The sequence below is a fragment of the Pseudopodoces humilis genome, chromosome 5 (genome assembly GCF_049639895.1).
Source record: "Pseudopodoces humilis isolate 2021_Gansu_Grassland_sample_001 chromosome 5, ASM4963989v1, whole genome shotgun sequence".
NCBI lineage: Eukaryota > Metazoa > Chordata > Aves > Passeriformes > Paridae > Pseudopodoces > Pseudopodoces humilis.
This window is the reverse complement of record NC_142204.1, coordinates 38,413,034-38,436,731: the sequence shown is the minus strand read 5'-3', so window position 1 is coordinate 38,436,731 and position 23,698 is coordinate 38,413,034. Positions and strand designations below refer to the sequence as shown.

At 39.4% G+C, this 23,698-nt stretch overlaps 1 protein-coding gene across 1 annotated transcript in view; it reads right to left on the bottom strand.

Moving 5' to 3' along the window:
* The window catches only part of PTPRR (protein tyrosine phosphatase receptor type R), a 137,429-nt gene extending 114,355 nt beyond the window's left edge, over positions 1-23,074 (bottom strand). The window contains exons 1-2 of the mRNA XM_088055071.1: positions 23,002-23,074; positions 8,735-9,039 (exon numbers count right to left, since the gene is read on the bottom strand). Coding sequence (XP_087911197.1) covers positions 8,735-9,039; positions 23,002-23,065 — 369 coding nt within the window. The 5' untranslated portion in view covers positions 23,066-23,074. The remainder of the gene's footprint in view (positions 1-8,734; positions 9,040-23,001) is intronic.
* Between the last annotated feature and the right edge of the window lie 624 nt (positions 23,075-23,698).

The following is a 23,698-nucleotide window of genomic DNA, read 5'->3' as shown; positions in this document are numbered from 1 at the left end:
AAAGAATTTTTAGGAAGTGCTTCTGGATTCTTTATTCCTGAACATTATTGACACAATGTATAGATTCACTGCGGGAAGTAGTCACTGATTTTCTATTGGTGGGTCTCATGATCCCAATAGGGCCAATAGCTTATTTATGACTTTGAACATAAAACGTGTGATTCTAGTGATGCCACCTGTAACTTTGCATGCCAGGACACCTTCCCTTTCCTTAGTCAAATTTAGGCAGTAATAGGTTTCCACTCACCTGTAAGAGAAAAAAAGAACATTGATAGAGGAAGAGCAACCTCCTGAACTTCTGAAATACAAACCTGTCTGTACTGTTGTAGGTAATGAAGTCAGTGCAATTCCAACCAGTGAGGAGTCCTCTGAACCCAAATGGTGAAACACACAAATTGTAGTCTGGACAGTGTCATAAAAAAGCCAAAGACTTCCCACTATTGTCTAAATCTCTGTATCCTTTCTTCTGGAATTCAGTACAGCATGGCATAGAAATAGTATAGAAGCTTTTTTCAATCAGAGGAATAAATGGGGCTGTGTAAGAAACAATGGGGAGTGGTCTCGAGGGGCTTTGTTGTTTGTTTAGGGGAAGGGGGATTCCCTCTTTTGGAGACCAAATCAAAACACAAACAAGACATTTGTACTGGATCAGCCCAAGAACAATACTTCTCTGAATTTCCAGTTAGCTGAAACAATGTGATTTGGGTCAAACAAATAATTTCCTCTGCAAGTATGAAATGGGTGGTGCTCTCTACCCCTTAGCTCAGCAACTAGATCATATGAAATGAGAAAAAGCTCAAATTCAGTTTTCTCCCTTACCTCCTTTAGAGCAAGGCTTTGAGCCAGGTCTCCCACACTTGAGTATACAGCTTAAGCAACAGTGAAGATCTTTGATTTGGCTGCAACTGTATCTGAATTTAATTTTACGGAAATGCTTAAAAAAATTTAAAATTATCAGTTAATAAAGATTTTCCTAGAGGAAAAACCTCACATATTTGAAGAATGGAAGAACATAAGCAGATTCTGTTCTGCTACACACAAGTATTTAATTTATAGCTAGGATTGGCCAGTAACATGAAAACACAGTTGAAATAAATATGGAACAGCTGACACCTCATTTAGAGATAAACTGCACAAGGCTAACTGTCAATGAAACTTTAAGCTTTGGCTTAAAAATATATAACATGCCTGCTCCTGAAATCCTGTTTTCATTTAAACAGTGCAGCTTATGAAGAAAATTAAATGACTTTAAGAAACATCTTCCCTTCACTAAAAATGCAGGAAAAGGAACACTGTGACTAAAGAGCATATGGGCAATTTGTGAAAGATATGACCAGCTTTTGTGCAAGTGTAACATTCCACTGAATGTTACAAAAGCACCCCCAAAGTTGCCAGCAGTAAGATAATAAATCAAAACACTAGGTTGATGAATATCCCACTAACATTCTTTAAACATTTTTGAAAATCAGATGACAAAAAGGTGCCTTAAGGAGGTTTTAGTGCATGTTACAACCTAATACAATCATTCCTGTTTTCCACAAAGACTGACAACAAACACAATACCATGCTAATGGTTCAGTATGCAATTATTCCTGCTGAAGTGCACAGAAGGAAGCATAAAGCAAATGAGGCCAACTAATGCAGACTCTCTAGATTTCTTTGTGCAAACAAAATCCAGAATGACAGAGCTGCAGGCTACTAGGTCTATTTGCAGGGCTTGCTGCAGATACATTATGTCAAGTATAAGAACTTAAGGAGTAATGGCAAGCATCAATCTAACTAGGAGGTGGACTGGAGTCTAGAAGCCAAATACTGCGAAGACCTGATATTTGTGGTCACAATGTAAAGTGTAAAAAGACGCAACAGTGATTAGAACAATCACACTAAGTGTATTGACTGATACTGCCCACTCTTGAAATGTGACTAACATTTAGAGCTTGTTAACAATTCAGCACTGTAATTATAATAAGATCTTAAAATTTCACTAGCAGCATGGCACTTGTCCTCTGCTATTCCAAGCATTGCACAAATACATGACCTGGAAATGGAGATGGATACAGTTGATACCTCACTAGATTCTAAGATCTTACTCCTCAGAAAGTTCCTTTGAGAAGTCACTGCAGAGACATGATTCTCTATTTATGCCTCCTTGGCCTTGGCTAGTGCTAATCCCCCTCTCTTAGGCCAGGAATAACAAACATTCAGTGACAAAACATCTGACTTTTCGTTATATTTCATAGATAGTTAGCTTGGCTGTTTGCCCCAGCACTGTTTGACCTGTCATTTATGGACTACTTGTTCTCCTCACTTATATTATTTTGCCTTATTTTTAACCGATTGTTTTACCTTAATACACTTTCAAAAGTATTTTGACCGTCTCTTCATTAAAGTCTACAGAGGGACTGAGCTTAGGGTACTCTTACCAGCCAGGAGCAGTCAGATGCAAAGAGCCCTCCGAGTCGCAGCACCAAACTGTGTATGATCTTTCCGTACAGCAGGAGGTAAATGGATTTTTTGGAGTCAGAATTTGCCAGACTCAAGGCTGAGACCCCAGGGTCAGGCATAGTATTCAAAAAGCAGCTCTTTTGTCACTTCTATTATTGTAATATAGTATAATTACATCTAGAAATAGATAGAACCACGTATACATACGTCTACAATTATCTAGCAAAACTTAGGGCATTATTGCACAGGGTGTTATGGGATGATAAACCTACCATTTTGAATAACTTTCAAATTGACCGTAGTATAACATATCATGCAACACATGATATAAGGCAGACAGTGCATGAGCATCAAATCCTTTGCTTCAGAAACTGTGCCTCTTCTTTTGTAAGAACATCCTCAATCCTCTTCCCTTCTCTAGGTCCCAAAGAAAATTACTTTTAGTCTGTGGTCTCCTAAAAGTAATCCTAAATTTCTGTCTAATGGATCATGCCTAGCTATCACCATTTCTCACAGACTTCTATGCATATTTATCAGACTGAGACTGTAATATTTCAAGATGCCTTTAGTGATTGTTCAGTATGGCCTTACTGGGTCACTTAACTGGGTGGATGCTGAGCCAGCAGAGGCTGACATAGTATTTGAGAGATAGCAGAATTCCTAACAAAGAGAACTGAAGAAAGGAAAAGACTTCATCTTATGTCAAGGCAAGGTATTCAGCACCAGGAAAAAGAGTAATAAGAGATTCTGGATGAACAGTCAGTCAAGTGGACAGCTGGGGGAAAAGTGAAAAAGACTATAAGTGAAAAAACATTATCAGAGCATCTTCTTGTCTTGGGATTCTCAGAAGGTCATTTACCTTCTGGCATGCAGAAAGATCACACACAACTTGGTGCTGACTCAGAGGGCTCTCTCTACACTACTCTCATTCAGTAAAACTCAGTGACTTAGCCTCGAAAAAAAGGCATCTTGTATTACCAAATGGCCAGTGAGAAGAAACATCCATTTTTCATTTAAAGAAAACTAAAACATAAATTCCACAAAAAGTGCTCTATGTTCATGAAAGGAAATCTACATTAAATGCCTTCACAAAAGATGCAGGTATAGGGAAAACATTCTTCGGACTGAAAATAACCATAAGCATTGTATTCCACACCTTTTTATCAGAATCTTTTCATAGAGTTCTTCTTACAGCCCCCCAGCAAAACCAGTCAGTGGAGAGAATTGCAATGCTCAGAAGAAAGGGTATACAGTAGTCTGGTTCCCATTGTTTTGCTGGTCTTTTCAAGGAAGAAGCAACTGGGTGTCCTGTGTGCTCCTGAGGAGGAACTTAGAGATGGCATTTCACGTGGATGCCACAGCTTCATAAGATTACAAAGAATGAGAAAAACAGACATTTCCAGCAGAAAAGAGGTGTGGAAAGATGAAATAAAATTTAGGAACAAATAATATAGACAAATTCTGGGCTTTGACACTAGTAATTAAACCTGACCCATCAGAATATGGGGAATTAAAGGAGAAATAAATGTATACATCTAAGGCCATGCCAGCAAGTGAGCAAAAGATGCATCTTTTTTGAGTATGTAGTATGAGGAAAGTTATATAAGAGAATACAGCAGTACTCGTGGGATGAATCTGACATAAGTGCAAAAGCAGTTCTGCTGTGGTTTCACAGCCACATGGCTTTCAGCTACCCAAACCCACCCAGAAGAAGCCCACCTACTTGAACTGTGCCTAGATTTGGAAAGGATTTCCACATTATTTCCACATAAAATGTGTTAAGCTGGGATCAGCTCCAGATTAAGATGCCACTCAATGTACATGTCTGCGTGTGTGTGTATGAGTATATATAAATAGGTAGTCAGTGTGCGGTTGGTGCCTAAGCACCCATTATCATCAATATAAATCTTGTCACTACAGCCATTTGGAATTAGGGAACTCACCCTGAAGCAGATATCAAAGCTGTATTATACTAGTAGATTAAATACATCTGCTACTGTTCTCTGGCTGTGAGAAAACTGATGTGGAAATGGTCCATGTCAGTACTAATCTCCGAGTCAGGATGATCACATACAGTCTGCCTACTGGATAGAGTCTCTGACCTATATTAACTCCCTAGTAATCCAGAAAGTGTTTAGAAACATGCTAGATATCTTAATAGATTACCAGCTTGAATACCTGGTTCCCACAGGAATATCTACTTATAGATACATATGTTGTTGTGCTTTATTCTTCCACTGAATCTTCTCTCAAAGTACTAGCACCTGAAGTTCTTCCTTGTGCTCTCTGGCATGGTTGAAATAGTTCAAGTATTGGAGACAAAGTAGATATGACGGTATGGGAAGCTATAGCTCTGAGGCATTCAGCCTTACACAGCCCTACACAAAATGCCACGGAAAAGGCGAAGAGAAGCTCTGTGTGGCTGTCTGTGAATCATATGTCCCATTGGCATTAGCTGAAAGAAACTAATTAAATCAATTCAGTTCAGTAACACTCACGTAAATCAAACAAAAATTAAGAGATGAGCTGAATTTTAGGCTACAGTACAGTGCTGTGGCATTTCCAAGCAACAGAAAAAGAAAGAGATTTCATGTTTATATAAGAAGGTGTAGAGTAAGAGTGAGGTGTGGAAGGGAAAATTTCAATATATTGAGCAAGTTTATTACCTTTACATTTCTGAAACACTTCACAGGATGCAAGTGAAAAAAGCATCAGAGTAGCTTGGTCCAATCTTGGTCCAATACATGTGTGTGCCTGAGAGAGGCTTTGGACAGACCAAACTACATCAGGCTACAAGGGAAAATGCTTTAGCATATCCATGAGGTGATAATTTAGACCTAGTCAGAGCTGTAACCTTTACTACAAGTCCTTCTGCTTTTCTCTCAAGTTCAGCCCTAACTCCATAGATGTTTGTATGTGCTCTGTTTTTTTTAATAAGTATGTTAGATGATAATTTCTATCATAAGTGATTATCCACATTCTATTCCCACTTTCCGTGTACTGTCTTGACCTTGGCGTTTCTCACATTCAGTATTGGAAAGACTTGGAATAAACACAAATAAACATTTTGAGAACTTGTTTATTGCACTAATTCTCTACTACCTTCAATGAGCATACGGTTTCTGCGATACAAAATAAAAGCTTAAAAATGGAAAATTTGGGTATTATAAAAAACATTATGTAACTCTGTCTGTTATCCAAGCAATTTTCAGATGAGTTGGTCTCACATCATCTAGAGAGACAGCTAAACAGAACATATGGGTAAGCACTAAGGCATTTATAGAACAGTCAAAATGCTTCTAAGAGCTCTAAAATGCCTTCACTTCCTTCAAAAAACAAGGTGAACTGAACACATACAAGCATGAAAACAAACAACTGGAACTTAATATCAGGTAATGTGATTGCCTTTAATTATATAAAACTCCCTCCCAGAAAATAAATACCTTCTCTTCCTCACTTAGGCAAACAAGGACTGCAATATCTCCAGTTTCAGTAAAATCACTTCTTAACTTGTTCTTTACTGTTAGAGTCACAAAACATCACTTTTTGACACAATACCTGCAGAATTTTTGGCTTCATAGCACTCTGCTGTGCATTGGCAACATTTTCCTTGTCAGATGGTTTAGTCCTCAGCACAAAATATAACCTTGTAATAGTTCTGCATTAGGCATCCACTCACCCTACCTGTCTACCTTGATCATGAAGAAAATGGACTTTGAGTCACTGAAATTAGCTTGAATTCAGTTTCCTCTCCTCTGCAGAGCCAACTAAGCATTGATTTATCAAAAAAAAAAAAAAAAAAAGTTGCTGGCTTTCATACTAAATCACGATGTACACCAGTCATGTAACTGGATTACAGCAAGCATTAACAGTAGCAACTACCCTTCCAAGTTCAACAACCAGCAACATCACTAAAGGCTGGAACAAAAAGGGTCAGCCAGGGCAAAATAACAAACGTTGATGCTTTCCCTATATATTAAAAACCAGAAAGCAACAACAGGCAGTGAGTGCTAATTCAAAACAAAGAAGGAGCGATACACCTGCAATTCAAAACAAACCAGATTCCCTTGGTAATTACATTAACACTACAATCTACTTCAGGTGACATTCAAGAGGGAGAAAGAGAATGTTGAAATACAGAAACCTGGAATGAGCAGAGCTGTGCTTGGATGATGGCAACCACCCTGTCGTGGGACAGCTGCCCTTTTAAAGGAGGCATCTTCAAAATTTCTGATGGTGGGATTAGTCCAATGCACTGTCTGACTCACAGCACTTTGGCTTCAAACATACACTTCCCCAAAGGCTTTTCCTCAAAGGATGACATTAGAAACAAACCAAAACCACTGTTGTTCAGCACATCCAGAGAGAGCTGAAGAACCAAAGCAATAAACAGCTTTCATGTCATGATTAGCTCACGCTATTATACCTCCCCTTAAAGCACATACGGTCCTCAGCCAGAACAGAAGGCTTCAGAGCAGCAGCTCCATCCTAGAAATGCAGTAGCAAAGCCTCAGACCGAAGTCACTTAATAAGAACTTAATATAGATTTAATGGACCTTTTTTTTTAATGTGAATTTGCCTGACAATTGAAAATCTGCCTCATTTAGCTTTTAATGCAGCCACAGAGCCAGTCAGCTAAAATCAGGGTAGCCCCAGTATATTTTGCAGGATTCTTCCATTACTAGTTGAGGACCACGTGTCTCCAAAACTGTGCAATACCCTACTAAAATAACAGTTCATAGGTAAGAGTGTAATTTAATGGAAACAAAGGAGAGCCATGCCTACCTATTATGAGTTCTTTGCACTAATAGAAAGGTTTCACCTTGAATGAAGTGAAATAATGCTTGCACTGGAAAGAGCAGAGCAGGTACCTTCACTATGGAGTCCGCCCTGCTGGCTTAGGCTAGCTTTGAGAAATAGATATATCCAGCTTGCTTGGCACCTCCTTCCTTTGATCAATACCATTCAATGCTGGGACTCTGTTTGCAGTTGGCCTGTCCCCAGTAAAGCAAGATTGACAGTACCTTATTTTGCTCTGATATGAACACTTCCACATAGCTGAATATTGTTCACTAACAATGTTAGCCATCTAAACTCTGATGAGGTCTTGTTCATATGGGATGCAACAAGTCCAGAGCACAGCTTTTTGAGCCTAGTTCCCTGACAGTACTTTTTAACTGTTAAAACTTTAATAATGGACAAATGAAATTATTACCTTCTATTTTTTTACCCTGATTATTCTTTTCATTGTCACTACTCTATTGGATTTGGTGCATTCATGAGGGCAGATCTCTAGAGTACCCTACAGGGAACTCATATGGGATTCTGAAACACTTGGGGTGCCAACATGCTCTAGTGTTCTATACTCTTTTTTCCTTGTCTGTAAAGGCCATTATCTCTTAACCTCTCATTTTCCTCTGAAACAAGCAATTTACAGCTTTCACTTTAATCTTTATTAGTTCACTCTAACGAGTGCAGAAGCCGTTTTAAGTGGCTCTTTTTCCCTCCAGGTATCAAGGAGAGCTGCCTATACACGAGTGTGAGGAAAGAAGTGTCTGTGCAAGGATTGTACCATGCACCCCACCAAGGACAGCTCTCCTAACAGTAGGCTGCTCCACTGGCACAAAGGGGGAGGATGCAGCAGGGCAGCATCAGTATATGGTTAAATTGACATGCCCTTCACTGCAGGAGGGAGCACTGCCATCACCATCTTCAGAATAGGAAAGGTTACACACAGACTTAACTGAAAGTGGAGGGTCCCCAGTCCATATGTCCCAGAAGAAGAGCCTATGGCTTACACCAACAAAGTTCTTATTCTTTGCAAGAAACAGGAGATTTTTTTTTCAATCAGAAGTAAGCATAATGGTGGATTTACCAGAGGAACAGAAGTGATTGAAACCTGTATGTCATCCTCTTAAAATCTCACTGGCTCTGTAGAATAGTTCCCTGAAGTATATTTTCTCGTGACTCATGCAGAATAAGTTTAAAGCTCATCCAGTAAAAACTGTGCAAACATCAGTCAAGACAAGAGGATCAACAGCATTTGAGGCAAAGGTAAGGTCTTTACCTACAAAGAGGCTATATTCTGCACTGGTTCACCAGTTTATTTGTTAGTCAGGGTGATTATATGACTGCAAATTCCACCAAAGTGAAGAAATTCAAAACAAGTAGTCATTATTTAGATTCAGATGATCAGTCAGGCTACCCAAAATTACAATCTATCTATATTTATCTGCAGGCATATTTATTCACAAAAAAAACCCTGCAGAACCCAGAAAAAGTCACTTACCACAATAATCACATTTCTTGTAGGAATGGGAAGATTCTCTACTTCCAGATCTTGACCAGTCATTGCTAAGAGATTGAGGGATGGGTCATAAACAGACCTGGGGAAAGCTGATTTAAGAATTATTGCAGGGTGCAACTTGCTCATTTTGGTGTGGGATGAAGAATGGAAATTTTGTTTGGAATCCTTATAGCTGTCTGTATCCAGACTTTTCTCCACACTCTCCACATGGTGATAAATAAACACAGGTTTTCCACTCTTTCGCTGATGAATTGCCAAAAAGTGATCACTGTCTCCAGAAAAGCAGCCTGAAAGAGAAAGAGAAGAGTAAGTTTAGAATGTCTCTCTTGGCTATTCTGTAGATGGCACTGGAAATTCAATGAGATCTTTGTGTTCTGATAAATTTGGAAAATATATTTGGAATACAAGAATTCACTTAAAATCTTACAATGTGTTTTCCATAGCAATAGATTGACAGCACTACAGAGTCTACTAAGCATGTGAAGCATACTACATTCTTGAGCTCATTTTCACATGGCTTTTAAAAATGTTATTTATATTTCCAGCCATGGCTACATTTAAAAAATTATGTATGAAAGCAGAACACATGCTGAGCCAAGTTCAACTTCTGTACTGATATCAACTTCAATCAAAAAACATATGCAGTCAACTTTGTGACGTGTTTTGTTTTGTCACCCAGTAATATCAAAGATGAGAAAGCAGTGATTATCTGTTACAAATGGGCACTTGAGGAGAAAAGGTCAAGAACCTGATCAAAAAATCAGATTTAAACATGTGAGAAAATTCAGACTTGTCCACAATCCTAATTCTGCATTCCTTGTTCGGCTGCTTGTATCAGGAGGCTTTACAGCTCCTTGTGCAAACACTTGTTATGACCCAGCCTTCACTCAAGGATTGCCTGGCCAGCCAATGGAGCATCTAGCTCTCTGCAGAGAAGATACTGGGGTGTGGCCATACTTTGCATACCTTGGTACTGGCCACAAAGAACCCTCTTAAATTAGACAGGGGACTTATGCAGAGTTACAGGGAGTTGGGCCTGCTCAGCCTCAAAAGGAGATGGTTGAGAGGGGACCTCATCAATGTCTATCAGTATCTGAGGGCAGGTGTCAGAGGACGTTTCCAGGCTGCTCTCAGTGGTGCCCAGTAATAGGACAAGAGGCAAGGGGCAGAAATTGATGCACAGGAAGTTCCATCTGAATATGAGGAAGAACTTCTTTACTGTGTGAGTGACTGAGCACTGGAACAGATTGCCCAGAGAGGTTGTGGAGTCTCCCTCACTGGAGATACTCAAGGATAAAATCCTGCGCAAAGTGCTCTCAGATGATCCTGCTTGAGCAGGGAAATTGGACCATATGATCCCACTGGCCCCTTCCAACCATACCCATTCAGTGATTCTGTAATTACATGGGTTTAATTATGTATTAGTGAAAAGTAAGTTCTCTTTTGAAAGACAAAATACTTCCCAGACAATGCCTTTGTAAGAACTATGACTAAATTTTTATGTGGTTTTTGGTTTTGTTTTCCCTTTTTTTTTTTCCCATGGATGAAAAATAGTGACTCTTCAGTGCCTTTATGCTGAACAGAATAGCTACAGTTCAGCTCCCTGGATAAACTGTCTGGAAGGCAGTTTATCTGACCAGAAAAAGATTTAGGCAAGGATCAGCTGCCTCACAGATAAAAAGTAACTGAAGCTGCATTGGTCACCTCCAGAAAAATACTCTAAGAAACAAAGTGTGGCAGAAAAAGGATTTTGTGCCCTGAGAAAAGTGAACCCATAGAGGTCACTGATCAGCCTGGAATTCCCTCTTCACATGTTGCTGGAGTTAGCGGGAATGTTCAATTTGAGAGCTGATTTTTAGTTAAAAAATATAAAATCAATGTTATTTTAATTCTTATAATGAACTACAAAGACCAGCTTAGCACCAACAACATTTCAGTTCAGGCTGAACAAGAAATCATTTTGTTCTATTCAAAACAAATTTTTCCTCTGATTTTTCTTGCTTTTGTAAGCAAATCAAAATAATCAGTCATTTGCACAGCTCTACTTAGTGCCCTTAGGAGGTTTCACTGTAGGTAATTACATTCTGTTGACCTAATTTCTTCATGAAATTTCAGTTAGGGAAATCAAGGACAATACCTTATCTCTGTTATAGTATTGCTTTGCATCATTGAGAAATGCATCCTCTGAAGTAAGTGAGTCCCTGTCAGTAGGCAGTGAAGCAATTTATAACATACATGAACAGGAAATCAATAGTAAAAAGACAGAACACAGACCCTCTATTATAAAATAAAATGCTAAATCTAAGACTACTCCTTTAAATGGCTGAAACAAACACAACCTCCTAGATGACCACATGTTTTTAGGTCTTGTCAGATTTTGATTGGGAAGACATCTGAAAGCAGGAGGAAAGAAAAAAAAAGAGAAACTGCAGAGTATAGTCTTAAAGACAGCTGAATTTCAAAACTTGTTAAACTTGCTGCATTCTCATTAAGCTTTGTGGGTTTTGGCTTCATCGATAAAATCCTGAGGGCTGGTCTTAACTAGCAATGTAGAGAGTTGTGTCAGAGGCAAAATAAAAATAAGGAAACATCAGCACTTCTCATCGTCACCTACTTCTCACAGTCATCTCTTTGCTGGATTTATTTTCATGTCTCCTTCACAGAAAATCAATATTTCAAAACTGATCAGAGATTAAAAAAAGGAATGTAACCACCAACACATTTGTTGTGTCTTCTTTGCTTCCTTCATTCCTATTCCTTTGTTTCTGAGGGAATCAAACCAACTATGATTCTCCTTGAACTCTTTGCACTGCATTTTTTACCCACTTTAATATTCCAACTTTCCCCCTTATTATTTTCACTTAATGAAGAAGAAAAAATTACAATTAACTACCAGCCCAAATTCTTCCCTGAATATTTTTGATAAAAAGATCATTAAAGGAACTACCCAAAAAGCTCACTTGTCCTTGAATCTCAACACTTTTTAACAGCAGAGTCGCCATTTGCTTCTAAATCCCAGACTTTCTTCCACTAGAATGCTAAATATCACATCAGTAGCACCAGTCCCTGCAGCCATACAAGGTCCATTGTAGCAAATTTTCAAGATGGACAACGAAATATATTGTTTAACCTGTAGTAATGAGAAATTAAAAGTCTAGTTACATAACATTATACTCACACAAAACCCTTTTCATCAGCTAAGCAGTCAGATGTTCAAGTATGTTCCAAGAAAATTACTACACTGAATTTGGTTAACTGAGAAGTCCACACAGATCCAGTATCTTAAGTAGGTTACAGGCATCCACAGTGCCCTATGTGAAAAACTTCACTAAACTTAGAAGACTGTGTAGAAGGCCCTAACCACTACCAGTCTTGGGCTCCCAGACTGTCATGGATGCCTCAGGTGACCCTCACAAATGGGCCCCCCTTGGTACTACAGGGGAACCTAAACTTCCTCTCAATCTGATGAAGTAATAATATATTCCTCCTTGACCCTGCAGACTTCAGCTCCAAACACAAGCAATTAGGCACCAACCAGACATTGGAGAATTAAGTAGTTAGAAATACCAGCACTTCTGCTACATAACACCTTTAAATATTTCCACTCTCCAACCCTAAAGGGAGAGAAGGCTGGGATTCCTGTATCAAAACCTACATCTACAAAAAAATAATATGCTTCTCTCTAGCCACCAGGGGAACTGTCAGAAGCTATGAAGAACTGATTTGGGTGCCTTTTAAGCTTCAGATATCCCAACATACACAAAAATCCAGTAAATATGGTTTAGGAAAAGGCTCAAAAAATATAATTCCTAGAGGTTTCTCTTCCATAGCCGTAGCAAGCTTTATCCAAAATTAAGTTCTGATAGTATCTTCACACTACCCTGTTTGAACTCTACCTCAGGATGTAGAATTATTTATGACTCACTTGAAATTCACCCAGTGCTGCTATTATCCATTAACTATAATAATTTTATTCCTTCTCCTAAAATTGTCCCCTCTCAAGTGTATTTACAAAGAATTATAATTTATTCTGCCTCAGCACTGTGAACAGACTAGGTGTTTCTTCTATCAAAAAAAAATGCTGTCTTCATCTATTACTCAGCTCAATGTAGCTATCTTCATGTCAATGGAAATTTTATTTGTACCAAAGTGAACAAAAATCAATGGTTAATTTCAAATCTACATCAGAACTTCTCTTTACAGCAGATTTGTATGTACTTTTGCCCCTAGAAAATAACCAGTCCTTTCTTCATTCAGATCATTTCATGTAATAACCATTCCAACCCTCTTTAGCAACAGAAGCTGCACTGTGACTCTGCACTGATGTGAACTGTTCATTCCACCCTCCAGTTCTTCTGTCTGTATGATGTAGTGACTGGTCACCACTCTTTACTGGATTTCATCTCCTGATGAATATTGCTATTTCCTCCTCTGTTCTTTGCCTATAGGTCAACTTTTCCTTTCTTCCAGCTCCTCAATGCTGCTGCTTTCCTTAGATTTTTTTTTTAACAAGAAAGCCTGTCTTGATCTTGCTTCCATGTTCATCCATTGCAATCCCCTTCTTTAATTTAGCTGCTCCTGTACAACAGTATTCTCCTTCCAGATATTCTCAGATTTAGTTGCATTTCCAATCCCTAGAGCTGTGCTTCTAGAACCTCTACCAAGTATAACACTGCATCTATTAAAGTGCAACAAGAAGCTCCAGGGTGACATAGAACGCATACTCTCTAAATCTGAACATCTTCACTACTTGTACTAGTTTCAGTATTTCTGTCATTTACACCATTTGCCATACTCCTGAAGAGAAAATTGGACAAATCCCTATGAAATTTCCTGTTCTGCAGAATCTAACTGTTCTGCTTAACGGTTCAAAATATGTTTTCATTTGATCTTCTTAGTTGTCTGCATAAACATACAAGATAAAACTATTTCTGTCATAAACTAAAAAGAGAAAAAATATTCTAATCTACAGAAGATGGATGGAGAATGGGACAGTAGAATTCCATATCAAGTATACACATCATCCCAGTATATGGGAAGCACAAAATTTCCTCATGAAAACAGATGGATATATCACAAGAATGCTAGATAGCACATGCTTCTGAGCCTGCCTCACACTACAAAGTTGCATTATATATGCAGAAAGGAAAGCCTATAATGAATAGTAAATCTGATGTGCTGGATGTTGTGGGCACTTTTGACTGTTCCAGTTGGCCTCTACTTGATAGGGGAAAGGCTGAGATTTCTTTAGACTGTCTTGACTGTCTGAATAGTTTCAATTAACATTTTATCTCAAAGCAACCGGCCAGAAAATTGTTAGACTCCCAATTCCCAAATACCTTCACTTTCACTAAAAATACTTCAAGATGGTCAAGATCCACTAATCAGCCAGTAACACAGCAGCATGGTTTTTATCTTCTTAAAAGATAAAAATATCAGAGCTTTACAGATATTTTATCTTGCATCCTTGTCAAGGAAACGATGACATGAGTCCCTACTCACCCCACTTGCAGTCAGACAAGTTTTTCTTGCCAGTCTGACACCAGGTTTCCCATAGCAGAGTGTCAGCCCTCTGGTTCCTTTAAGTAATTTTATCATGATACAACAAAACAAAAGCCACTCAAGCTGGGTACCTCCCATTTAACATCCTCTACAGCCAGAAACCAGAAATTTATTTGACTGGAAAAGGATAAATCCCAGCGGGACATAACATAAACCTGATAGGACCATGATAATGGTGTCTAAAGTAGTGATGTGTGTCTGGAAAAACAGCTTGAGGTAATTTCTTAAGCCCTGTTATTTATCTTAATCTGAACAAATTTGGTAATAAATTATGCTCATGAACAGTCACATTTTTCTATAATGAGATATATACTGTATATTTGCTACTTGTAAGCAGTGCAGCCACCCCAAATCCACTGGCAAAAGTGCTGTGCTGTATCTGACTTGTAAGTAAAATACACAAATATAGACACCTTGTGCATATATTTTAAACACACAATACTACTTAATACTCACACTTAATACTCTAGCACTATAATAAAACTGAAGTCTTTTTATAGTTAAAAATAACTTGGTATATTACACAGCTTGAGGTTTTTATGCTAAAAGCTGGAAATTAAAGGGGAAAAAAGCATAAAATGAAGACTCATTTCATAAGGGAACAACATGCTGAAACTTGACGGATTGCTTTCAAAGATAAATTTAATTTAAATGCAATTTGAGTTACCTACTTAATGCTGTTGCCAAGTAATTTCTCATTTTCAGTAACAAAAATACTTACCAAATTTTGGTAATTAAATTTTGTTCCCTGAGCTCCCCATACCTTTTCCCTTTCTGTTTGGGTCACCACTCTGAAAGAAGCTTTTTGTCTCACACAAACTTCCTTCAAACCTATAAATCAGCTCCAGAATGGACAGGCTTGGCTTCATCATCTCTTGCACTATGGTTTATTACCTCTTGAGCAGCTACCATAGTCACTGTGAGATGCAGGTCAATGTACTTGTGCAGACCAGTGATCAATCTTCTCCAACACCACCAAAGTTCCCACAGCTGGGAGATTCATTCCCTGCCTCTTTTTAGAACATTGAGATAGAAACAGCCTCCCTTTCAGAGCAGAGTTTGCAGTTCTCTCTTGTCTGTACAAGGGCCAAGGAGGTGTTGGTCCACAGAAAGGAGAAAAGAAAATGCTTAAATGCCAAATTGCTTATTATCCTTCTAGCCATTTATGAACATGGTTCTAACTCTCAGGAGTCACGACAGCAATGATACTAAGGGAAATGCTAACTGACATAGCATAAACACTGCTGTAGGTTTAGAAGACTTCTGTCTGTTCTGGGCTGTGAAAGTTGTCTCTTCTGGTGCAAGCAACAGGACATTTGACTTTGCCTTCAAAAGACACAAAATCTATTGTTTTATGTCTATTTCATCTACATTTCCAAGTGAAAAAGAGGGGGGAAAAAAACTAAGAAAAAACCCAAACAAGCCAACAAACATATTAAAAGGACTCAACATATCTGGTGAAAAATATAGAGGTTTTAAATGATGTTGAAAGCAAAACTGAAAACAAAAGCTGTCTGAAGGCAATATGCTTTGCATCTGTACCATCTAACTAACAATATATCTTACTGTCAGCTAAGTAGTACATCAATCAAATCTGAATCTCATTTGGATAAAGTTATGCACTTTTAGTCAAACATAAACTGCTGTTGAACTTTAGCATGGTGCACCAAAAATTATTGCCAATAAAATACAGTTAAAACATTGGCTAAAATATGATTTGAACATTAGCTGGACAACAGAACATACTTTCAAAGGTGTATTTGTGAGATGCATCAGGGAAACCTGAAAGGAAAAAATACAAATCCACTTGTTGCTTTGGGAATACATAAAGTTTCGAATTGACAAAGGAATTCACCTAGGAAACTACTTCACATAAATAACAGAAGGACTTACAGGCTGTGACTGTTCCCGTCATTCAGAGACTAATGCCAAAACATAAGTCTTCAGAACACTGCTTTCTCTTTAGCCAAAACCTATTAGAGTAATACAAATGAAGATATTCTTTACTCAAAGTAGGCTGCTAGACCTAATGATCATGCTGCTGTATAGCTTCTCAGAGCTATACTCCTTCAGGTAGATGAATTCCTCTGTTACCTTCAAAGTCTTGTTTATAAACAAAGATGAAGCACACCTTATACGTGTAAGTGAAGCCAAGAGTTCACTGTCAGCATAGTGAAAACCCTAACAAGCTAATTCAATAAGCGTTATTAGTCTAGATCTAACTTTTATAGAATAACAAGGAATACAGAAAAAGTCACAATTATAGGAATAGTACAATTGTCTATCCCCTGCCCTGCTGTTACTCTAACTCCACGCTTCCCTGGGTCCTCAGGTCAACTGTTTCCCACTGCTGATAGTGATGAGCATTGTTATGAGGAGTTGTCAGCACCTGGAGTCCTTCATCAGAAGGGGTTCATGATGATGGATTTTTCTTCCTCCTCTCTTCCTCCCTTCTCTTAGGAAGCTGCATATACCTGTGTTTCCTAACATTCATTTATACTTACTCTTTCTTCAATTGGTCTGCAGCTCCAGGTTATATTTGAACTTACTACAAACTGTGCCACTTACGTATGTTAGATACTACCTCTTTGTTCTCTTCATTAACACCTAAAACCAGTTTTCTCAAGCTCCAGGTCTGCATTTTTTACCTTTTACTGAGCTTTTTATAGCATGGAGTTTTCAGTGCCAAGATTGCACTCCATCTCTTTATCATCCCACACCAGCCCTCCTCTAATGAAACATCCTGTGCCTCCACTCTTCAAGCCTCTGCTGTTCTACCAAGCCTTTGTTACTGCTCCTGTCTAGACTATAGTTGTACCACACACAAACAAAAAAATAGATTAAAACAGATACATATGCTTGCTTAAGTAGAAAAACTGCTGTCAGAGCTAACCCAAGCAAAACAGGCAGGTCAAGGAAAGTTTGGACAGAGCAAATGTCCCGAACAAGTGTGCTTGACATCAGTCAAAAAATCACCAGCAAGGGTATGAGCTAAAGTCAGATTTAATAGTAAATATGTCAAATCCCAACCATGAGGCCTTGCAAAATCAGGACAAAAATTACAGCTTTGCTACTAACCATGGCAACATCCCATTACATAACAACTAGATCACATTCCTTCATAGGAAGAGCTCTGTGCTTTCCTATCTAGGTCCAGTAACCAAAGGCCAGGCCTTTTCCAGCAGAGGAATAGTACCCATGATACATCAAAATTCAAAGCAAATAAACTACACCAGAGCTAAGCAAGAACAGGATAAGAAAATTGTAAAAATTCTGAAAAATATTTTGATTTGCCCCTAAACACAAAGTTCAGAACTTTTGACCAAAAATTTCAGACAAAATCAAGTAGTACAAAATGTATGTATATCTGTGAGCAGGTAAATAATGATTCTTTATGCATGTGTTTGTATCTGTGAGAGCAAGGAAGTGCACACACGCATGTACGGTGAGGGTGGAGTAGCACCACCGAGGGAGGGTGGGAGTACACACTAGAGAGGGGGGGAGGGAGAGAGAGAGAGAGAGAGATGATTGCAAGGATTTTTCTCCCTTTCTAATAAGCAATCTGCTGAAAATAGAAACAACTGCAAATTCATTTCTGCTAAATTTGTTCTTTTCTGCAGGAAAAAAAAAAAATGCCCTGGCCAAAAATATCCACAGCTACAGTGAATTTGGATTAAGCATATGAGTGGTATCTTTTTGGAACAGATATTTGAATCTGATTTCATGGGCCTGATATGTCAATACTGAAACTAGAAACCACAGACCATTGATTTCACTAGGTCTACTCACATGAATTAAGAGATGAGCTAGTGGTCCCAAAGGCACTTAAGTATCATGCCATATTTATGCCTTGGCACTAATGTACCATATAGAGTCATGTAACTTTTTTTTTTTTTTCCAGAAGGTGTGAGAAACTGGTACATTAATTTTTCTAATTTTCTGATTACTGTCATTTTTCCAATGAAGATGCAGATAAATTCTGCTCTGCATAAAATGGATGTAAATACATAGTATTTCAAGGAAATATATTGTATCTCCATGAAAATCTATAGCTGGTATGAAGGAAAGTCAACTCCAGTCTTAAAGTTTTGGCTTTCTTTTATAGCAGTATTGATCTTAAAAAATCCCACTGAGGATTTCTGAGCAGATCTTATTAACTTCTCCAAGCATTTATTCCGAAGCCACGCTGAAAATCCTACAGCATAATGACTGTGCTTTATGGACTAAGAGTCCTAAGCTTCCATCTAATTCCCCACAGTAATCCTTGTAACACCCCTGTGCAGGGGGTACCACCACCAAATAGAGCCACACAGTTATGTCATTAGCCTCCTTCTAGAGAGACATAGTCCCCAAGAGCCCATTTCATGGACTTTCAGCAGCTCTCCTACTTTGCTCTCCAGAGAAGCTGCAACCAGCCTTCACTGTCTAAGATGTTTCACTTTTCTTTACAATACAACAAATTGAATTAGCCAGAGATTCCAAGACCACAAACCTCAATAATCTCCTAATGGATGTACTGAACATAAAACTCTCATGGAAGATGATGTCTTTTAAAATTATGAATAGCAAGAATTTCCACATTTAAAAATATGGTGAGTCTCTTTTTCAACTTAACACTTCCTCAAAAATATAAAGTCAGATACTGAATTATAAAACTGTTTTTCCCCCAACAGAACCTTTGAAGAGACAGATGACTACCCTCTGATTATCCATGAGTCCTACTAATAAAAGACAGAAAAGTCTCTTCTAGTAAAAACACCCACTCATGGCCAGCAATGTGTTTTTAAGGAAGGTAATTATAAGAACCAGCTTCATTTAGATTATGTTAGTGTAATGAAGGAGAAGCCTTATTCATTTTTTAAATCAATAGCTCCTTCACTTTCACTCTAAATGTATTTAGAACCTAGAATTATTCATTCATTAGTATGAAGTTACTGAAATGGATCTGATGGCAAATGCATTTTGTGCAGATCTCACGTCGACCCTAGGGGTACAGTCTCCAGATTCCCTTACTTCTGTGACAGAGCTTGTGCATTTTATAGAAAATAGGCCTGCCCAGCATCTAAGTAGAAACTGCAGTACACTCGATTAATTTCCAGCCATGAAAATATCACACAGTGCATGTTTGACCAGGAAAGCTGAGCACAGCAGAACTTAGTAAGGACACCCTGTGAGCTGTGTGAGAACCAGTCTAGCATATTCATAACATACATTTCTACCTAGCAAATTCTACCCAAAGGAGTGTTAGTTTGTGGTCAAAGAAACTTCAGTTTTGATATAAACAATCCTCCTGTTACTACAACATTGCCCAAAAAAAGATAAAATGCCACTATTTCCTACTCTGAAGTGTATGTGATTCCACTGAGGGGCAGGAAGAATGGATCCATCAAGAGGTTGAGGCAAGGATCTAAACACTTCCTCTCTGAAAGGCTAGCAGGAAAGTAGTGGTTCATATTGACTTAGGGCTGGCAGGGGAGGTGTTCAATGATGGAGAGAATAATAAAATGAGGTAATAAAAGCTCTTAGCAAGCTAATGTAAGGCCTTTCTCATGAAACCATGACTTAGATGACCTGACCAAATAATCAGTTGCTAACTTTTTGCTTTTCCAGGACAGGGATTTGTTTATCCTAAAAGCAAATTCTCAAAAATGCTTTCTTAAAGAGAGGTTTTTTTATGCAAGGCAGGTGATGCATTGATACCGCGATTGTTAATTGTGTAAGTTTTTTCTAGTCAGGTTGGTTTTCCTAGTCTATTTCACAGAATCACAGATTTTTTTCCCCCATAAATTGCCAGTAAATGGATACCTAATTCATTTTAATTTTATTAACAATTTATTTTAATTTTATTAACAAAATTTGCCAAAAAAAGAAAATGAGGTGAAAGAGGTAGTCAATTGAGTAATGTGCATGACTCAAGTGGCTCTCTAATTACAAGTTAGTCTAATGCATTGTTTTGTGTTTTTCTACTACCTGCTATTCTTTTACAAATAGACAATGTTTCCTAGTCACCTTGCAGGACACTAGGATTTTACTGCAAGAACATGTGTATTAGATCATACATAGTAAAAGAGAGCATAACCTGCGCTGTCATGCACTCTCTCATGCAATGCACAATGTAAGTGGAAGGTTCATGCTGACCTGTAATCACTCTAAATTTAGGTCTTCCTGCAACAGCAAGCTGTATATAGGTTGATTACTTCACCTGCTGCACTCAGCAGAAGAGCCTAATTCCTAATTTTCAGAGATGCACACACAAGTGTCTTATTTTAGGTAGTAATATATGCATATACCAACAGCATAATCATATTTCATTTTCTGATAACATGACTGTCATGCTACATTGGAATCGGTATCTAAGTTAACTCAGTAAAACAGTACCTTATGCATCACATGAAAATCGCTGACCACAGTTTTGACAAGAACATTTCCCTTTTTTGTACAAAGTTTTACTACAACGGTAGTAGAATTGTAAATCCATAGGAAACTAGATTTGCTATATGAGTACTACTTAAACACATTAACTCTCTTCGCTGCAGCATTAGCTGAAGTAAATGTAGACTTATGTTTTTTCTAAAATCTATTACCATCAACTGATATCAAGGGAGATTTTCCTAATATCTACTGACAGTGTCTTCAGCATTCTCTAGAAACATGTCTCATAGAAATTCAGCCTCAGAACAAAAAGCCAAGCAGTTCCCAACACATTACACAAAAATTGTCATTCGGGATATAATTTGTGACCTAGCAAGTAGAATGCATCTTGTGACTTCACATGAACCAAAGCTTCAAAATCACTGTAAATAATTCAAGAGTCTAGGCTATACATAAAAGATGTCCATAGTAGTAGACTGTGGAAGACCAAATTTTCTACTTGTATCAGATGAAACAGAGATATCATAGCATGTTAAGCTTCCTTTGTTATTTCATTGTTGTGACATCTTCAATGACTTCCAACAAAAGCAAGTTGTATGCAGCCCTGCCTCAGAGGAAGCACAGCTCTTGTGCTCAGTGCAAACCGTTCTCAGCCATGCAAAGGTTGAATTCAGCTCCTGAACATCATCCCCCTCATCTCCTCTGAAACAATTATTTTCCATGGTTACTCAGGCAAAAAAGTAGCACCATATAAACATCTATTGTCCTCTCTTTTTCTGATGATTAGAGACATTTACATAATGAAGACCAAGATCTCTTTGCAAACATTCCCAGTAACTTAATGAAACAAGTAGAACTTAGTAAAGAAAGTGAACAGCTTACTGGCAGAATATATACTCAGTTTCCATTAGCAGGATAGAATAATGAAGCACAACAAAACTAATGTAAATTCCACTGTTAATAGAGGATATACTGAAATTAGATGCCATGTTATGTCAAATAGAGGCTGTACTCTAATTTTGTACAGATGGTCAATTTAATACATGTTGTAAAAGAACAATTTAAAAACAGCTTAAGGCTTTTATTAAAACAGATCACGAAAAGCTCCCATCTTTCAGTCAATAATCTCTTGCACATATGAATGTAAGGCAAAACAGCATGAGCATCCTAACTATAGATTTACAGGAAAGAGGCTCCATAAATTTTATGAAGTGCAGGCTAGTATTACAGGGCAATAAAATACCAAGAACTGGGACAAAGTTATTTCTCCTATCAACTGTTGAAAAAAAAAAAAAAAAGCAATTATTTTCATAATGGATCTTATTTAGGATGTTCATACAGTTCTTCCATATTAAGAGACATGAAGTTCAATTGTTGCTTTTAATGATTCTGCAGTAAGACAACGCAAATTTGTTGCATTTTAAAAATCTCTCCTAAAAACAACATTCTCATGACCAAAAGAATCAGTACCTGTGCATTTAATTGTAGTTCCTAATAAAACTTCATGGAACTTGCAAGCCGTTTACTATGTCAGAAGTGGCTAAGCTTGTCATAAATGACAAAACAAAGAAACTCTTCAACTTTACTAATGGAGAACTTAATTCAATTATACAGTTACCCCAGATTTTATTTCCTTCCTCAGATAATATTTGCTAAAGTCTGCACAGGATAAACGGAGGCTCTGAACGATGAGCAGTTTTTCACGGCTTAAAGGAAACCTGAGATTTATGCCAGAAATATAAGCTCTGACTACTGGAACGAAACTGGCAGTGGAACTTCATGTACGTACTAGGGCGCTCATCGCTCACTGCATTTCTGAATGAGGCACACGTTTTGCCAGCAAAGCAGAGAGAGGATTTATTAGCACCGCTAACAGCCGAAATGCCTGCTGCTGTCGCAGCTGAAATTTCCCTTTCTAAAAACACCGCTGCCACGAGCACATACAAGTGGCGACGCCTCCTCACCAGTATCTAAAAATAAATAAATAAATAAATAAGATAAGAAGAAGGCATATAGGGAGTCCCGATTTCCCCCCGCTGTCGCAGCCCCCGGCCAGGTCCTCACGATCCGGGGCCGAAGCACGGCCGCTCCACGGGGCGCGCAGCGCGAGGCTCGCCCGCCCGGGGCCGCCGCTGTCCGCGGTGCTGACGGGCGCTCCCCCCGCCTCCGGGGCTGGCGGGGTCCGGACCCGGGGAGCCACCGCCGGACCCGGCCAGCCGCCGCCTCCCGCCACAACAGGTGCGCCGCCGGGCGCAAGCGGGTCCCCACCGCCGTCCCGCCCGCCCCGCCGTCCGGCCGCGGCCGCCCCCGCTCACCTGCGGCGCGGAGGTGGAGCAGGAGGCAGAGCGCCCGGAGGCAGGCGGGCGCCCCCCCCCGCATGGTGCGGGCCGAGAGCAGGCGAGCGCGGGGAGCCGAGGGGAGCCGAGGGAAGCCGAGGGCAGCCGGGCAGCGCCGCCACACCGCGTCCCGCTCCCCCCGCCCCCGGCAGTGAGCATGCCTGGGAGCGCGCTGCGCATGCGCAACGCCGCGCGGGCGGGCGGGCGGCCGCCCTCACCTGCCTCCCGTCCTGGCGCGGGGTGAGGCGAGGGGCGAGCATGGGCGGCGGGTCGGGCATGCGGCGGTGTCTGACGCCGGGGAATGGGGTCGCGCAACAGCCGCGGGGAGCCGCAAGGTCCAATAGGAGAGGCAAAAAGAGAGCTCTCTCGTTCAAGTGGCATGTTCGGGGAGGAGGCGAGAAAAGGTGGCGGGGGGTGATTTCCTCCTCGGCTTCTAGCTGGAGCAGCATTCGGGGCTCCTGCTGCAGCAGAACCGTGGAGATTGCATCTCCCCAATCTCGCAGCGCCGAGGAGACAGTCTCAGGAGTTTGGTCATGTCTGGGAGGACTTCGACGATGTGTGGGGTTTATGCTTGAGGTTCAGGTAATCCTCCTCTTGTGTGTTGTGCAACACGTGTTGTAAAATAAGCAATTTGCAACAACTGCATGATGAAAATCACAGCTGATACAGAAATAAA